The 14,525-nt window shown below is 52.4% G+C and overlaps 1 protein-coding gene across 1 annotated transcript; it reads left to right on the top strand.

Moving 5' to 3' along the window:
• The first annotated feature begins 3,038 nt into the window (after window positions 1-3,038).
• Window positions 3,039-6,781, top strand: LOC123144811 (RNA-binding protein CP33, chloroplastic). The gene is made up of 5 exons (XM_044564049.1): window positions 3,039-3,444; window positions 4,248-4,346; window positions 4,480-4,761; window positions 5,087-5,282; window positions 6,532-6,781. Exons 1-4 carry the CDS (start codon window positions 3,112-3,114, stop codon window positions 5,207-5,209), a joined length of 837 nt encoding a protein of 278 aa, XP_044419984.1. The 5' UTR covers window positions 3,039-3,111; the 3' UTR covers window positions 5,210-5,282; window positions 6,532-6,781.
• The last annotated feature ends 7,744 nt before the right edge of the window (window positions 6,782-14,525 follow it).

Raw genomic sequence — 14,525 nt, 5'->3', positions numbered from 1 at the left:
ACATGTTTAGAGATAGAGGTGTCGATAAAATAAAATACAGACAAGATGGCATCATAATCATCTTTAAAACAGCAATGCATTGTCATATAATTTCTTATGCTAAAGTGACAGTTCATTCACAAGGCAAAGTATGCACCAAAAACATCGGCGGCGTCGTAGGGAGCGAATGCGGACCTCAACGAACAGCTGTCCCCCAGCCGCACCCGAGACCCCATCCATCTAGCCGCCAACAAGGATCACACTGTTGGACCAAGTTGGGACAGAGGAGGATCTGACGGTCGGGTGGGGCATTCTGGAAAGCTAATTACCAACGGAGATGCCATGGACGTCTTTCACTTGTTGCAGCTTGTTCGAGCGTGAACAAGCACGGGCACCGATGGTGCCTGGCCTGCACACGACCTGGTCGACGGAATGACACAAAAAAAAGCAATATGTTCTTGTTGTTCCTCTCCGATCAACTTTGCATATGCGATGTTCAATGTTTTGCATAGACCGCTCATTCATTTCAGACATGATCAATGCTTGGAAACCATGATCTTTTTAGGATTTTATCATGTCGGGCATGATCAGTGACAATCAAGATCCGACCCAAATGGACTACTAGTTGGGGGATCGAACTTGCCCTTCATTTTAAGTTGGGACAACATCAAATCCCAATCCGAGCAAGAGGAAAAAGAAGCCAAAGACAATAAAGGCAAGAGGTCAGACATTCTCAACTTTGGAGGATATCTTGTTGGTTAAATCCTGGTTAGCCACAACAATGGATCCATATGCGGCACGGAGTAAAAAGGGAACACGTAACTAGAGAAGATTTGGAAGGAATATCATGAACAAAAGCAATATGTCGAGCCACATCCTATCGTCACCAACCGCAATGTGGCATCTCTCCAACATCAGTGGGGGGTCATTCAAGGCGAAGTGAACAATAGCTAATATTCACAAGTGCTTGGCCTCCCTCAAAGTGGGATGTGAGTGGCAACTCGTAAGCAAAATTACTTCATCTTGTCATCATTTGCATATGCTTGTTTTTGTTGCGTTCTTATTTTCACACATATTTTGTTTGCTAGACGGTGGTGGCGGCCACTATGTATCAAGAAACGGAGAAGAAGCCATTTGGTTTGAGCCATTGTTGGGTGATATTGAATGGCAAACCAAAGTGGACACAACTTTGTGGCCGTTCTCAAGGCCGGCAAGAAGAGGAATGATGGATCAAGCTCCCACCAATCAATTGGGTTGGATGAAGAAGAGGAAGATGTTGTAGTGTAGAATGGAAGAGCCACCGTGCAAAGGATAACCGAAAAGTGATGGGAAACAGGTGGAAGAAGGCAAGGTCCTCCCATGACGGTGCGGCTACAAAAAATGTCCACCACATGGACGTCCATTTTTTCTATTAGGGAGAACAAGAAAGAGGATAGGCACAAGCTCATGTTGGATGCGCAAAAGCAAAGGATGAATTGGGACCTGGGAGTGCAAACAAGAAACTGCAAATTGAGATGGAGAAGATCGAGTTGGAGAAGAAAGATGCGTCGATCAAATGGGAGCTAAAAAAGGCCAAGACATTTGGAGAGTTGATCTTGAGAAGGAGAGCTTGCAAATCGCACGGGACACGGAGGATGCGAAGATAATGTTGGCGGACGAAAGCCTCTTGGATGAGCATGCAAAGAAGTGACTTGTGGGGATGAAGAAGGAGATCAATAGGCGTAGGGTGTACGAGGCGGCGAGGGCGGCTATGACAACAACGGAGCATGCGACAATTCTGCAGGCAGAGCAAGCGAGAAGGATGTAGGTGGAGCAGGATGCAAGGATGGTCCCGGAGCAGGCGACATGGATGGCGTCCGACGAGTGGCCCGGCCAGCCAACGAGTGACCCGTCACGCTCAGATTTGTATTTAATTCTGGCATGTCTGGATTATTGAACTATGATTTATTTTGTTTTGTCGTGTTTGTTTTAAACTATTGAATTGGGATAATAGATTATATGAATTTGAGGATCCTATATGAGGGGTCGTCCGGCGTTGTCCGTGGACGCGCCCGGATGCGTCTGTGGACGGGATTTGCCAAAATCCAGCCGTAGATCCTCTATAAGAACATCTACAACCATGCCTCTCATACCGTTTCAAATGCCCGAGTAGGTCGTCCAGTCACTGACCGGTCAAAAAACCAGACCCAACTAGACCTCTCAAACCATGGACAAATGCCTGGGCAGACCGGGACCCCTCATATCCAGCCCAAATCTAGGGCGGATATGGGGCGGCCCAGGCACGCCCGCCTGATAGGCCCGACCCACCACTGACCCCACACATATCCCACAAAAACCTCAATCCGTGCGCCTCGCTCCGAACCCTAGCTCACTCACTCTCGCCCCGTCCTCTCCTCTCCATCTTCGAATTCCATTCCATCCACTCACATGTCTAGATCCGGCAGCGACTCCGGCTCCGACCTTGATTACGAGGAGAAGATGGCCCTCTGGAGCGTCCCCGCAGCTCCCGCACCGGCGCAGCGCGAACTCCGGAGCTGGACCCTTCCGGCCCACGGTCAGCTCCACCAGGACCGTGTATTCCGCACCGCCCCCAACTGTCTCTTTCCCTCGCCGGCCGGTCCTCCACGCGGGGCAGCAGTGGGCTAGTGCCCGCGCCGTCGGGCCGCATGTGCACTCCGGAATTGGAGGCGCGCACCGCGCGCCGCGATAGGCACCAGACACGGGAAAGGGACGCAGCGGAGCAGTCCGCGCGCCCCCGCTGCAGGATGCAGGCGGAGCCCGACGAGGACGAGCGGCTCCTCGCATGGGTCTACCGACGGTCCCTCATGACGGCTGAGACGAACGTTCGCCGCCTCCGAGGGAAGAACGCTAAGGCGCTCCGGCTTGCTATTGAACAGTCGGAGCGCGATGCGAAGGAGGCAGCGGCTGAGGCGGCTTGGGTCACCAAATTGAAGCCGGAGGAGAACATGGCGGTCCGTCAGATGAAGAGATGCTCCAAGGATACCCCAAACTGATTTCGGACGTTGCCGCTTTGCTCGTGGGAATATTTTGCGGAGGATAATAAACCCCAGCGAGCCCAGCCCGCCATTTGGATATTTCGCCGTTGCTTTCTGTTCTGCCTGCCTCCCAACAATGGCTCTCCCCCTCGTTCGCCTCCTCCTCCCGTCGCTCCCCGCGTGCCAGCCGCCGCTCCGCCACCCTGAGTACTCCGCCTCACCTCGCCACAGCCACGTTTCCTTCGCTGTCCCCGCTGCCGCCCGCTCCTCCGGCAACCGCTTGGCGTTTGCTGTCTGCGCTGCTAGCGCCTCGGTCGCCCCGGCGCCTGCGGAAATTCAGGCGGATGCGGAGGATGAGCAGCCCGTGGGGCCGAAGACGCGGCTTATCGCGATGAACATCCCGTGGGATTTCACGCCCGACGACATTCGCGTTCTTTTCGAGAAGCAAGGCACCGTCGTCGACGTGGAGGTAAACCGTTAGTTTCCGTTGCCTTATCCGCTTGAAGGGAAAGGAACAAACAGCAAATTGAGAGTACCTTTAACCGGGCGGGATGGTGAATTTATGCGAATCCAGAAATTGCCGTATGAAGTGGCAATAATCTATGGTTACTTAAGTTGCAGGGGGTGCCGGTATGGTTCAGCTATATTGCCATCACCAGCATGTTTCTGGAGAATGAACTGAAAAAAACCCTATAGTGGTCTGAAGTTTCTGAGCTCTTTTTACGGTTGTTACGCCGTACAAAAGGAAATGCATAGTACTAGCGCACTAGCGCATATGTAGGAGACTTAACATTTCTCATCTCCAACCCCATTATATCTGAAACTGTATCTAAGAGTAGATGCCCACCTTAGCAACTGGTTTTACCACTCCAAGGTACTTAAAGTTAGATTGATTTGGTCTACATGACTTTGGTTCAGTGCATGACCATGACTCGTATTTTGGACATGCCAGTTGCTGCAATGCTGATTCAAGCCATATCGTTAATGCCATATACTCTTTCCATAGGGGAGACTTGTCTTGCATCGCCTTCATTTTTGTATTCTTCCCTCGACCAAATTATCTGGTTGTGTCTAGCATTTAGATACAATTCACATGTACTATAGGATGTACTTGATGCATATTGGTATGCATATATGCATGTTTCATATTGGAAAATGTGGAGTTTGCCAATTGCCATACAATGCATTTCAGAAGGGATTTCTTGATTAATTATTTTTGAAAATTGTATGCCAGGAACTTCATTAATGATTGCTTTCTTTCTGATTTTCTAGCTTTCGATGCACAGTTCCAAAAAAAACAGAGGATTGGCATTTGTAACCATGGGTTCAGAAGAGGAGGCTCTTTCAGCACTCAAGAATCTCAATTTGTCTGTAAGTGCAAGATTGTTAGCGACAGAATGTCTCCTTGTGAGACATAACCTGCGTAAATCATCATTACTTTATTTTCCTAGATACCGAACTACCGGTCATTGTTTATCTCCTGATCTGCCCATTCTGTTTGTAGACTGTGAACGATAGAACGATTAAGGTGGACTTTGCAAAGCCTAAAAAGAAGCAACCTGCTGTGCCGTCAGCTCCTGTGGAGAAAAATGTTGTGTTTGTGGGGAATTTAACGTGGAGAGTGAGATCCCGTCATCTTCGGGAGTTATTTGCCTCAACCCCAGGTGTCCAATCAGTTGAAGTTATCTTTCATACCACCACACCAAGGCGATCTGCTGGCTATGCATTTGTTTCCTTTTCCTCGAAAGAGGAGGCAGAAGCTGCTATTTCTACCTTCAATGGCAAGGTACATTATTTGAAATGTTGTATGTCCAACATAAAAAGATGTTGCTCATTGCTGTTCAAATTATAGTGCATGAAAATATGCTAGTACAAGGTAAATGCTCACACCACGCACACACATTATTATGAAAAATATTGGAGGCAACATCTGTAAACTTAATGCGGGAACACATTGTCCCACTGAAAGCTCATGGACGCGTGTACTCCAAATAAATATTGATTTACCGCATCAATCTTAGGGATTACACGCCTCAGTGGGTGTAAACCAACAACCTTGCTGCCACCAGTAGGCTCAGGGTCATCTGTCTGACCTGTTAATCTTACCACAGGAATTGATGGGACGATCCATTAATGTGATGTTCAAAGAGGACACTGTCAAAAAGAACAAGTCTTCTGATTCAGAGGAAGAGAAGTTGGAGGAGGCAGAATCATCTGAGGAGAGTGATAGCTAAGAACGGATTATTCTGAGAACCACAGATAGAAGTTCAATGAGTTGATCTGCAGGACTATAATGCTCTTTTTCTAGTAATAACTCTTTCTCATACTTGATCATATTTATTCTTTGCACTCATTCAGTTATCGAAGGAGGAAGCTATATAAATGTGTGAGAAATTAAACATCCTTTCTTCTAAATGGCTAATCTAATAGCATGTCTGTTTATTTAACTAGCGGGGTGACCTACATATGTACGCAGCTAGATTTAATATGTATTATTATATTTGAGATTGTTTTATCTTAAGGATGTTTGATCCCATGGTGAGCTATGTTCCAAATGTAGCGAAAATAGACAACTTGCCGAAAAATGACTACAATGTGGTAGAAATATTTTGATTAAGTTGATTAGATTGTTGGTAAGTATTGACAACAAAATGACATTGAAGCCTGCGGCTTGCCATGTAAGAACATGGACATTCATACCAATCTTCATCTTTCCCTTAACCACTCCTTGTCCCTCGGAGTTATCTAATCATGATAATCTTTTCAGAAACATTTCACCAAAAATTAAATCTACCTCGTACGTACAATCTTGCCTCTTATTCTAATAATATAATACAGTATTCCCTCAGATCCGTATTACGTGTCGCTCAAACGGATGTATCTAGATATATTTCAGTACTAGATACATCCGTTTGGGCGACAAGTAATATTAAGATAGATCAGAGGGAGTTCTTTGAGGAATCACCGGGGGGAGAGTTCTCTCGCCTGAATATATTGCTCAAAAGCTGCCAAAAGTCAAGAGGGAGTGCCCTCTTGAAGTTTGGTTGATCCAGTTAATAAGGGAAACTGGATCGGAGGGAGTAGTAGATTTGAAACACTATAGTCTCGACAGTGACGAGCAATATAGCTTATGATAATGTACGATGCTCTAGTTGCCTAACATTATTTCATGCTATAAGCGAACGGTCTTCATTTTGTAATTTTGCTAATATGTTCCTTCTGACCTCTTGAACTTTGCATCTTAGCAAATGCTTGCATCATTTTGACCACTGAAAGTACTACTCCCTTAGGTCACAAATATAAGATGTTTTGGATACATACGGACTGAAATGAGTGAACAAACACACTAAAAGGTGTCGATATACATCCGATTCAGAAAAAAGTTCGAACATCTGATATTTATGAACAGAGGAAGTAGTATTCATACAGCACTATTCTTATGATTGTTTATGTGATCCAGTTTACAGTAAGAATATGAAAGAAGTGGTTATGGCTGCATTATCTTAATCATGATTGTTTATACCTCTTGATTATATTGACTTTTCTTCTTTCACAGGGTTACCAAGCTCCTGGTTGATTTCACTCATCCCATGACTCTTGAATTGTCAAATACTGTGTTCTGTAAGTTCTCCTCTTGATATGGATCACATTTGGAGGTTAGCTTGATACTAGAGTACATGAAATCCATGAGCTGTTGAAATCTGAGTTAATTTATTGTAGAATATAAGTGTTAATGATGAGTTTGAGTGCAACTGGCTGACGAATTTGACTACATTTTTTCTTCTGTAATGAAATTTATTTTAACATTTTTCGGCCGCTTCTGTAATGACCATGTGTATTTCAGGATCAGGCTGCCAATTTAGCTTCATTAGGTACCCATCCCTGCTAATGAAATTTACATAAAAAACACTGAAATACATAAGTACAAAGGCATACACATTATTATTCGTTTGCAGTTTTACAAGTTCACATAATACAATGACATTCACATAGTACAAATGTTTTATAAGTCCACAACCAACTTATGTATCTACGCCTAGTCATCTCGAGCAGTCTACAAATCTTGTCTTGCGATGTCACTTCTATATACTCCCTCTGTTCTTAAATATATGTCTTTTAAGAGATTTCAATGTGAACCACATACGGATGTATATAGACATACTTTAGAGTGTAGATTCGCTCATTTTGCTCCGTATATAGTCCATATTGAAATCTCTAAAAAGACTTATATTTAGGAACGGAGGGAGTATATGTTTGCGGGTATCACAAGCAACCTGTATGACAAACAAAAGTTGGTTAATGCATGGCGGCAGACAAACAAACATGAGTCCATAGCTGCTGCCATTTATATATCTCTAAAGCACATAGCTAAGCGCATGTTCCTTTTGTGCAGTGCAACTAAAATCGATCTACATGTTAAAAATACGGCCAGGTTATTGAAAATACTCCCTCCGTTCCAAAATATAAGTCTTTTTAGAGATTTCAACAAGTGACTACATATGAAGCAAAATAAATGAATCTATACTCTAAAATATGTCTACATACATTCGTATGTTGTAGTCCATTTGAAATGTCAAAAAGACTTATATTTAGGAACGGAGGGAGTATAAAGCAAGCCAGTCAGCAGCACTTTGCAGAGAAGTTTAAGAAATTTCCAGTTGCAGACAAGTTAACGCAGTTTGCATTCTAGCAAAGAAGTTGAAGAGTCTGCATTTTACAAAGAAGATGAATCAATTATAGTGTAGACGAAACTTGAAGTAGTAGGAGCACCACTAGCATGCATGGTCTCATACGCTGCGCCGCCCAATCCCAGCTTATCCAGCCGGCTATAAATCCACCTCTCCGCCACCCTAAACCCTAACCCAACTATTCTCTGATCTAGACCGTTGTCGCCCTGTCGGGGGATAGACCTTGGGTAGCCTCATCCGGACCTAACGACATTTCAAGACATCTGGGCTAGCAAAGCCCCTTACACCTTCCAGACACACGGTCGGCTCCTTGGACCGGCTAGGACCAAGCGGCCGGCTCCCAGAAGACGGTGCACTCTTAGAAGGCGGCTTTGGGGGAGGCCGGCTCCTAGCAGACGGCCCTTCCTCCCTTCGGAGTCTGCACTCACCTGCTCTGACAAGATGGGGCGTGGCTATAGGGCCACCTACTCCCCCGAATCCCGGAGGAGCGTGGCTACAGTATGAGTTGACCAAGTGGCCACCTACCCACCAGGCGCGGGACTGTAGCCATGCGACTCATGACATGGCCCTCGTCAGCAAGGGCCATGCTACCGCAAAGGGCAGTCAGTACGGCCCACAGGCAGCGAGCCCTACCTGTCCGCGAGCTCCCGGAAGACGGCGCACCCCTTGAAGGTGGCTCTGGGGGCGGGCCGGCATTCAGCAACAGGCCCTTCCCTCCCCCTGGAGTCCACACTCACCTGCTTCGACGAGACGGAGCGTGGCTACAGTGTGCGCTGACCAAGCGGCCACCAGCCCGACGCGGGACTGTAGCCATACGACTCCTGACGCGGCCTTCGTCATCAACGACAAAGCTACAGCAAAAGGCAATCGGTGTGGCCCGCAGGTGGCGGATCCTACTTGTCGACCGGATTCTCGGCAGCCGGCGGGGCCATCCAGAGGCGGGCCCCAGCAGTCGGCGGAGAACCCGGGCGACCCTAGACACTGACGTTCGGGTCCTACACCCAGCCGTATTACCATTGTACCCCTGGGGGTTGGCCTATAAACCCCCCAGGGCTCACCCATGCAAAGAGTTCAACCTTTCATTCCCATACACGACCATAGCTAGGAAAAGAGAGCTAGCCATGCCCTTCTTCCTCCTCTAGCAACACAACTCAAGGAGCAACCTTGTACACCTTTGATCTTAGTCATCATAGCAGGAGTAGGGGTGTTATCTCTCTGGAGAGCTCCGAACCTGGGTACATCTCGTGTGCCCTCGAGCTCGTGCTCACTCTCGCTTCCGGAACCCGACGACGTCCTCATGGCTCCACCCACGATAAGCCACTACCTGGCATCTGACGTGAGATTACCACGACAGTTGGCGCCCACCGTGGGGCCATCGGCGACGTCGGCCGGAGTTGCGTTCCGGACGGGAACCATCCTTCCCTCCGATGAGCGCGTCGCGTCTGGCCCGATCAGCCAGCCCGATGCGTTCGTCTGCGCATGCACCAGCGCATCGTCTAACGCAGGAGCCGTCTGCCCCGCGAGCTGCCTCGTCGACCTCTTCGGCAAGCTCAGCCTCTCCGACGCGGTCGCCGCCGACGCGGAGGCCATCTGCTCCGTCGACTGCCTCATCGAGCTCTTCGAGAAGCTCACCCTCTTCGATGCGGCCTCTACCGACGGGTTCCCCGGCGACGTGGTGGTCATCGACGATCCGCTCCCTCCTGTCACCAGCGACACCGACGCCGGCATCGTCATGGAGGTGATGGTCACTGGCCACATCCAGGACTCCAGCGGGGCTGTCTAGGACCCGTTGCGAGTGGCAATGCAGAGCCTGGCCACTCCCGTTGCTGCCAACGCCGATGGGGCGACACTAGAGGAAATCTGTGTCAAGCTCCTTGACAGCGCCAACAAGATGGCGACCATGAAGCTCCGTGCTGAGGCCAGCCAGCGCGAGATCGACCGCATAGCGGGCGGCACGCCGGCTGCAGGCGAGCCCAGCCGAGCCGGCGCCGTCCGGCAACGCGGCGCGGCCATAGCCAGCATGTTGGGAGTCGGACGCCCAATCTACGACACCCCAGTGCAGAACCTATGTGCCGCCCAGGCAGCGGCAGAAGAACTCGAGCACCTGGAGGGCGATGAGTGGCGGAGCCAGATGGAGCGCCTCCAGGAGCTCCTCAACGCTGCGAACATGCAGCAAGACGCGTGCAACCGCGCCGTGGAAGCGGCAAGCAGGACGAAAACCATCCACCCCACCGTGAGCATGGGGCGACCTCCCGGTCCCCAAGCGGCTGTGGCCGCGGCCAGCGGAACGCTAGCAGCCGGCACACTCGCTAGATGGTTATGCACAGCCGGCAAGTTCCTCCCATGGCGGAGGACTGGCGCTAGTAGGATGAGCATCCGCCTCCCCGCAGAGAGAGGCTGGCTTCTCCGGCGTCAGTTGACCACCCGACTTGGGGGGGGCTGGGCCCCTGTGAAACAGTCGGCGAGAACGACGCTCGCCACCGGATCGAGCGGCGGGCTCGGTCCCTCGCCGTAGAGGAGGAGGATACAGTCGGCCCGGCCTGCTTTGGCCCCCGCATCCGCGACGAGCCCTTCCCCAAAGGGTTCTCGCTCCCTCGCGATACTCCCAAGTACACCGGCTCCGTGAAGCCGGAGGACTGGCTGACCAACTACGCCACGATAGTCAGCATAGCGAACGGCAACAAGCGCGTTGCCGTGAAGTATGTTCCGCTCATGCTTCAGGGCACGGCCCGGACATGGTTGAACAGCCTCAAAACCAATAGCGTCAACAACTGGTTGGACTTCAGCGACGTTTTCGTCCGCAACTTTGCCAGCACCTACAAGCGGCCCCAAGCCTCGCCAGCTCTCCATGTGCGTTCAGGGCCCGACTGAGTCCACCCGCGACTACCTGGCGCGCTGGGCCAAGCTGCGCAACTCCTGTGAAGGGGTGCACGAGGTGCAGGCCATCGAGTACTTCAGCGCCGGGTGCAGAGAGGACACCCTGCTCAAGCACAAGCTTCTGTGCGACGAGCCGGCTACCTTGGACGAGCTCTTTGTTGTGGCGGACAAGTACGCCACGACCGACTCCTCCATGAAGTCGGAGATCCGAGTTGACGCGTCCGGGAAGGTGATCCAGCCGGCTTCTCAAGCGCCGACTGGTGACACCAACCGGCGCCAACAGCCGAACGACAACAAGCGCAAGGCCCAGCAGCCGGCTACCAACAACCGGCAAGTGGCCATTGTCGAGGATCAATAGCCGGCCGGGCAACCCGGCCCCAAGCGTCAGCGGGGCGGCAAGGGTGCCTGGCTGCCTGCCTTCTCCTTCGAGCAGGCCCTCGATGCCCCGTGCAAGTTCCACAGCGGTGCGAAGCCGTCCAACCACACCACCCGGTAGTGCAACTGGCTCGCTCGAATCGCCAAGGGTGAGGGGTTGCCACCTCCTCCAGCCGGCCCGGCGGCTCCGGCTCCTCACCAGCCGGTAGCCCGCCCAGTCGGCATGCTCCAAGACGAGTTCCCCGATGAGAACGCCACGTACGTCGTCTTCACCAGTGAAGCCGACGACAAGCACAGTCGGCGCCAGCAACACAACGAGGTGAATGTTGTCGCTTCAGAAGTCCCTCAATTTATGCACTGGTCCGAGAGACCCATCACCTGGAGCCTTGATGACCATCCGGCCATGATGCCTTCGCCGGGTGCTTATGCAATGGTGTTGGACTCCACCTTCTCAACGGAGAGGCGGACTTGCCGCTTCTCCCGGATCCTGATAGACGGCGGTAGCAGCATCAACATCCTCTACCGCAACACCATGGAGAAGCTAGGCATCAAGGAGAAGCAACTCCAGCCCAGCCGAACCGTGTTCCATGGCATTGTCCCTGGGCTTTCCTGCTCTCCAATCGGTAAGATCAAGATTGATGTCCTGTTCGGCGACAAGACCCACTTCCGCCGTGAGCCAATATGGTTCGAGGTGGTTGACTTGGACAGCCCCTACCACGCGCTCTTGGGCCGCCCAGCTTTGGCCAAATTCATGGCGGTTCCACATTAGGCCTACATGAAGATGAAGATGCCGGGTCCCAAGGGCATCATCACCATTGCCGGCGACTACCAGAAGTCCCTCATGTGCGCCGCCGCTAGCTCCCGGCTGGCCGAGTCCCTTGTCATAGCCGAAGAGAAGTGCCTCCTTGACCAGGCTGTGGCCATGGCCAACAAGCAACCGGACATGCCATCTGACCCCAAGGACGCGGAGGCCGAGGGCTCCTTGTAGTCGGCCAAGGAGACCAAGAAGATCATCCTGGACCCGGCGCACCCGGAGAAGTTCGCTGTCATAGGGTCCAACCTTGACAGCAAATAGGAAAGCGAGCTCATTGGCTTCCTCCGTGAGAATCGGGACATCTTCGCATGGTCCCCCAAGGACATGCCGGGTGTTCCGAGGGAGTACGCCGAGCACAAGCTGCATGTGAGATTGGATGCAAAACCGGTCAAACAACCCCTCCGCCACCTATCAGAAGAGAAGAGAAGGATCGTTGGTGAAGAAATCGCCCGGCTTCTGGCAGCCGGTTTCATCATGGAAGTGTTCTACCCGGACTGGCTTGCCAACCCAGTCCTCGTTTAGATGAAAAACAACAAGTGGCGCATGTGTATCGACTACGCTAGCCTCAACAAAGCCTGCCCCAAGGACCCTTTTGCCTTGCCCCGGATCGATCAGGTGATCGACTCCACGATCGGCTGCGAGCTGCTGTCCTTCTTGGACGCCTACTCCGTCTACCACCAGATCAAGCTGGATCCGGCCGACCGACTGAAGACCGCCTTCATCACCCCATTCGGCGCCTTCTGCTACATCACCATGACGTTCGTCTTGAAGAATGCCGGCGCCACCTTTCAGCGTTGTATGCAGAAGTGCTTCCTGAAGCAACTCGGTAGAAACGCCCATGTCTATGTGGACGACATAATGGTGAAGACGGAGAAGCGCGACACCCTCTTAGAGGATCTCAAGGAGACCTTCGCCAACTTGCGCCGTTTTCAGATCAAGCTCAACACGGAGAAGTGTGTCTTCGGAGTACCAGCCGGCCAACTCCTTGGTTTCCTTGTTTCTGAGCGTGGGATCGAGTGCAACCCCGTGAAGATCAAGGCCATTGAGCGGATGAAGAAGCCGACCCGCCTGCGGGACGTCCAGAAGTTCACCGGGTGCCTAGCCTCTCTCAGCCGGTTCATCAGCCGGCTGGGCAAGAAGGCCCTCCCCCTGTACCAGCTGATGAAGAAGACCACATGCTTCGAGTGGACCGACCAGGCGAACGAGGCATTCCTCCAGGTCAAGCGGATGTTGTCCATGCCGCCTGTTCTAGCCGCTCTGGCTGCTAAAGAGCCCATATTCCTCTACATCGCCGCTACCAATCAGGTCGTCAGCACCGTGATTGTGGTTGAGCGCCCAGAAGCCGGCAGAGCTCAGCCGGTCCAGAGGCCAGTCTATTACCTGAGCGAGGTGTTGTCCGCCTCCAAGCAGAACTACCCCCACTACCAGAAGATGTGCTACGGCGTGTACTTCGCGCCAAGAAGCTGAAGCAGTACTTCCAGGAGCACACCATCACGGTCGTCTGTACCGCTCCCTTGCCGAGATCATGGGCAACAGAGACGCCACATGCTGGGTGGCAAAGTGGGCCATCGAGCTGGCTCCCGCACCATCCTTTACCAGCCCCGCACCGCCATCAAGTCCCAAGCACTAGCCGACTTCCTAGTCGACTGGGCCGAGACCCTGTACCTGCCGCCAGCGCCGGATTCCACGCATTGGCGGATGCACTTTGACGGCTCGAAGATGCGCACCGGTTTGGGAGCCGACATCGTCCTCACCTCTCCCAAAGGCGACAAGCTCAAGTACACACTGCAGATCCACTTTGCCGCCTCCAACAACGTGGCCGAGTACGAGGCGCTCGTCCACGGGCTCTGGCTGGCCAAGGAGATCGGCATCCGCCGCATTCTGTGCTACGACGAATCAGACCTTGTGGTTCAGCAGTCTTCTGGCGACTGGGACGCCAAGGACGCCAACATGGCCAGCTACCGCTTCCTCGTCCAGCAGATCAATGGGAACTTCGACGGGTGCGAGTTCATCCATGTGCCACGGGCCGACAACGAAGCAGCCGATGCCCTGGCACGGATTGGCTCCACCCGGCAGGCCATACCAGCTGGCGTCTCCCTCGAGTGCCTGCGGAAGCCGTCTATCCAGCCTTCGCCAGAATCAGAGTCCATCTTCGTTCCGACTGACCCTGGAGCCCGAATCCGGCCCGGGGACTTCTGCAGGCGGCCCGGGGGCTGCAGCACCCAAACCCGGCCCAGGGACTCCAGAACCTGGCTCGGGGACTGATGTAGTCGGCCCGGGGACTTCAACGACGCACCAAGCAGCGGCCGGCTCCGACCTGCCGCCTCCCAACCCGGCCTCCCTAGTGCCGGTTACTGTCATGACGGTGGTCGAAGCTCCGTCTTGGGTGCAACCCATCCTCAACTTTCTGGTGAGCCGCGAGCTACCAGCCGACGAAGTCTTGCCCCGGCAGGTGCAACGCCGGGCGCCGCATACACGATCATCAACAGAGAGCTTGTCAGGCGCAACGCGACTGGCATCTTCCAGCGCCTCGTCGAGCCGGAGAAGGGCATTGCAATCCTCAGGGATATTCATCAAGGCGAATGTGGCCATCATGTCGCCTCCAGAGCCCTTGTTGCGAAAGCTTTCCGCCATGGTTTCTTTTGGCCGACGGCTTTGGAAGACGCCAAGGAGTTGGTCCGCAAGTGCAAGGGGTGTCAGCGTTTCAGCGCCAAGCAGCACCTGCCGGCTTCTGCACTCAAGACCACCCCCATCACCTGGTCGTTTGCCATATGGGGATTGGACATGGTGGGCCCA

This window comes from Triticum aestivum, chromosome 6D (assembly GCF_018294505.1).
Source record: "Triticum aestivum cultivar Chinese Spring chromosome 6D, IWGSC CS RefSeq v2.1, whole genome shotgun sequence".
Lineage (NCBI taxonomy): Eukaryota > Viridiplantae > Streptophyta > Magnoliopsida > Poales > Poaceae > Triticum > Triticum aestivum.
This window is presented reverse-complemented; position numbering and strand designations above follow the sequence as displayed.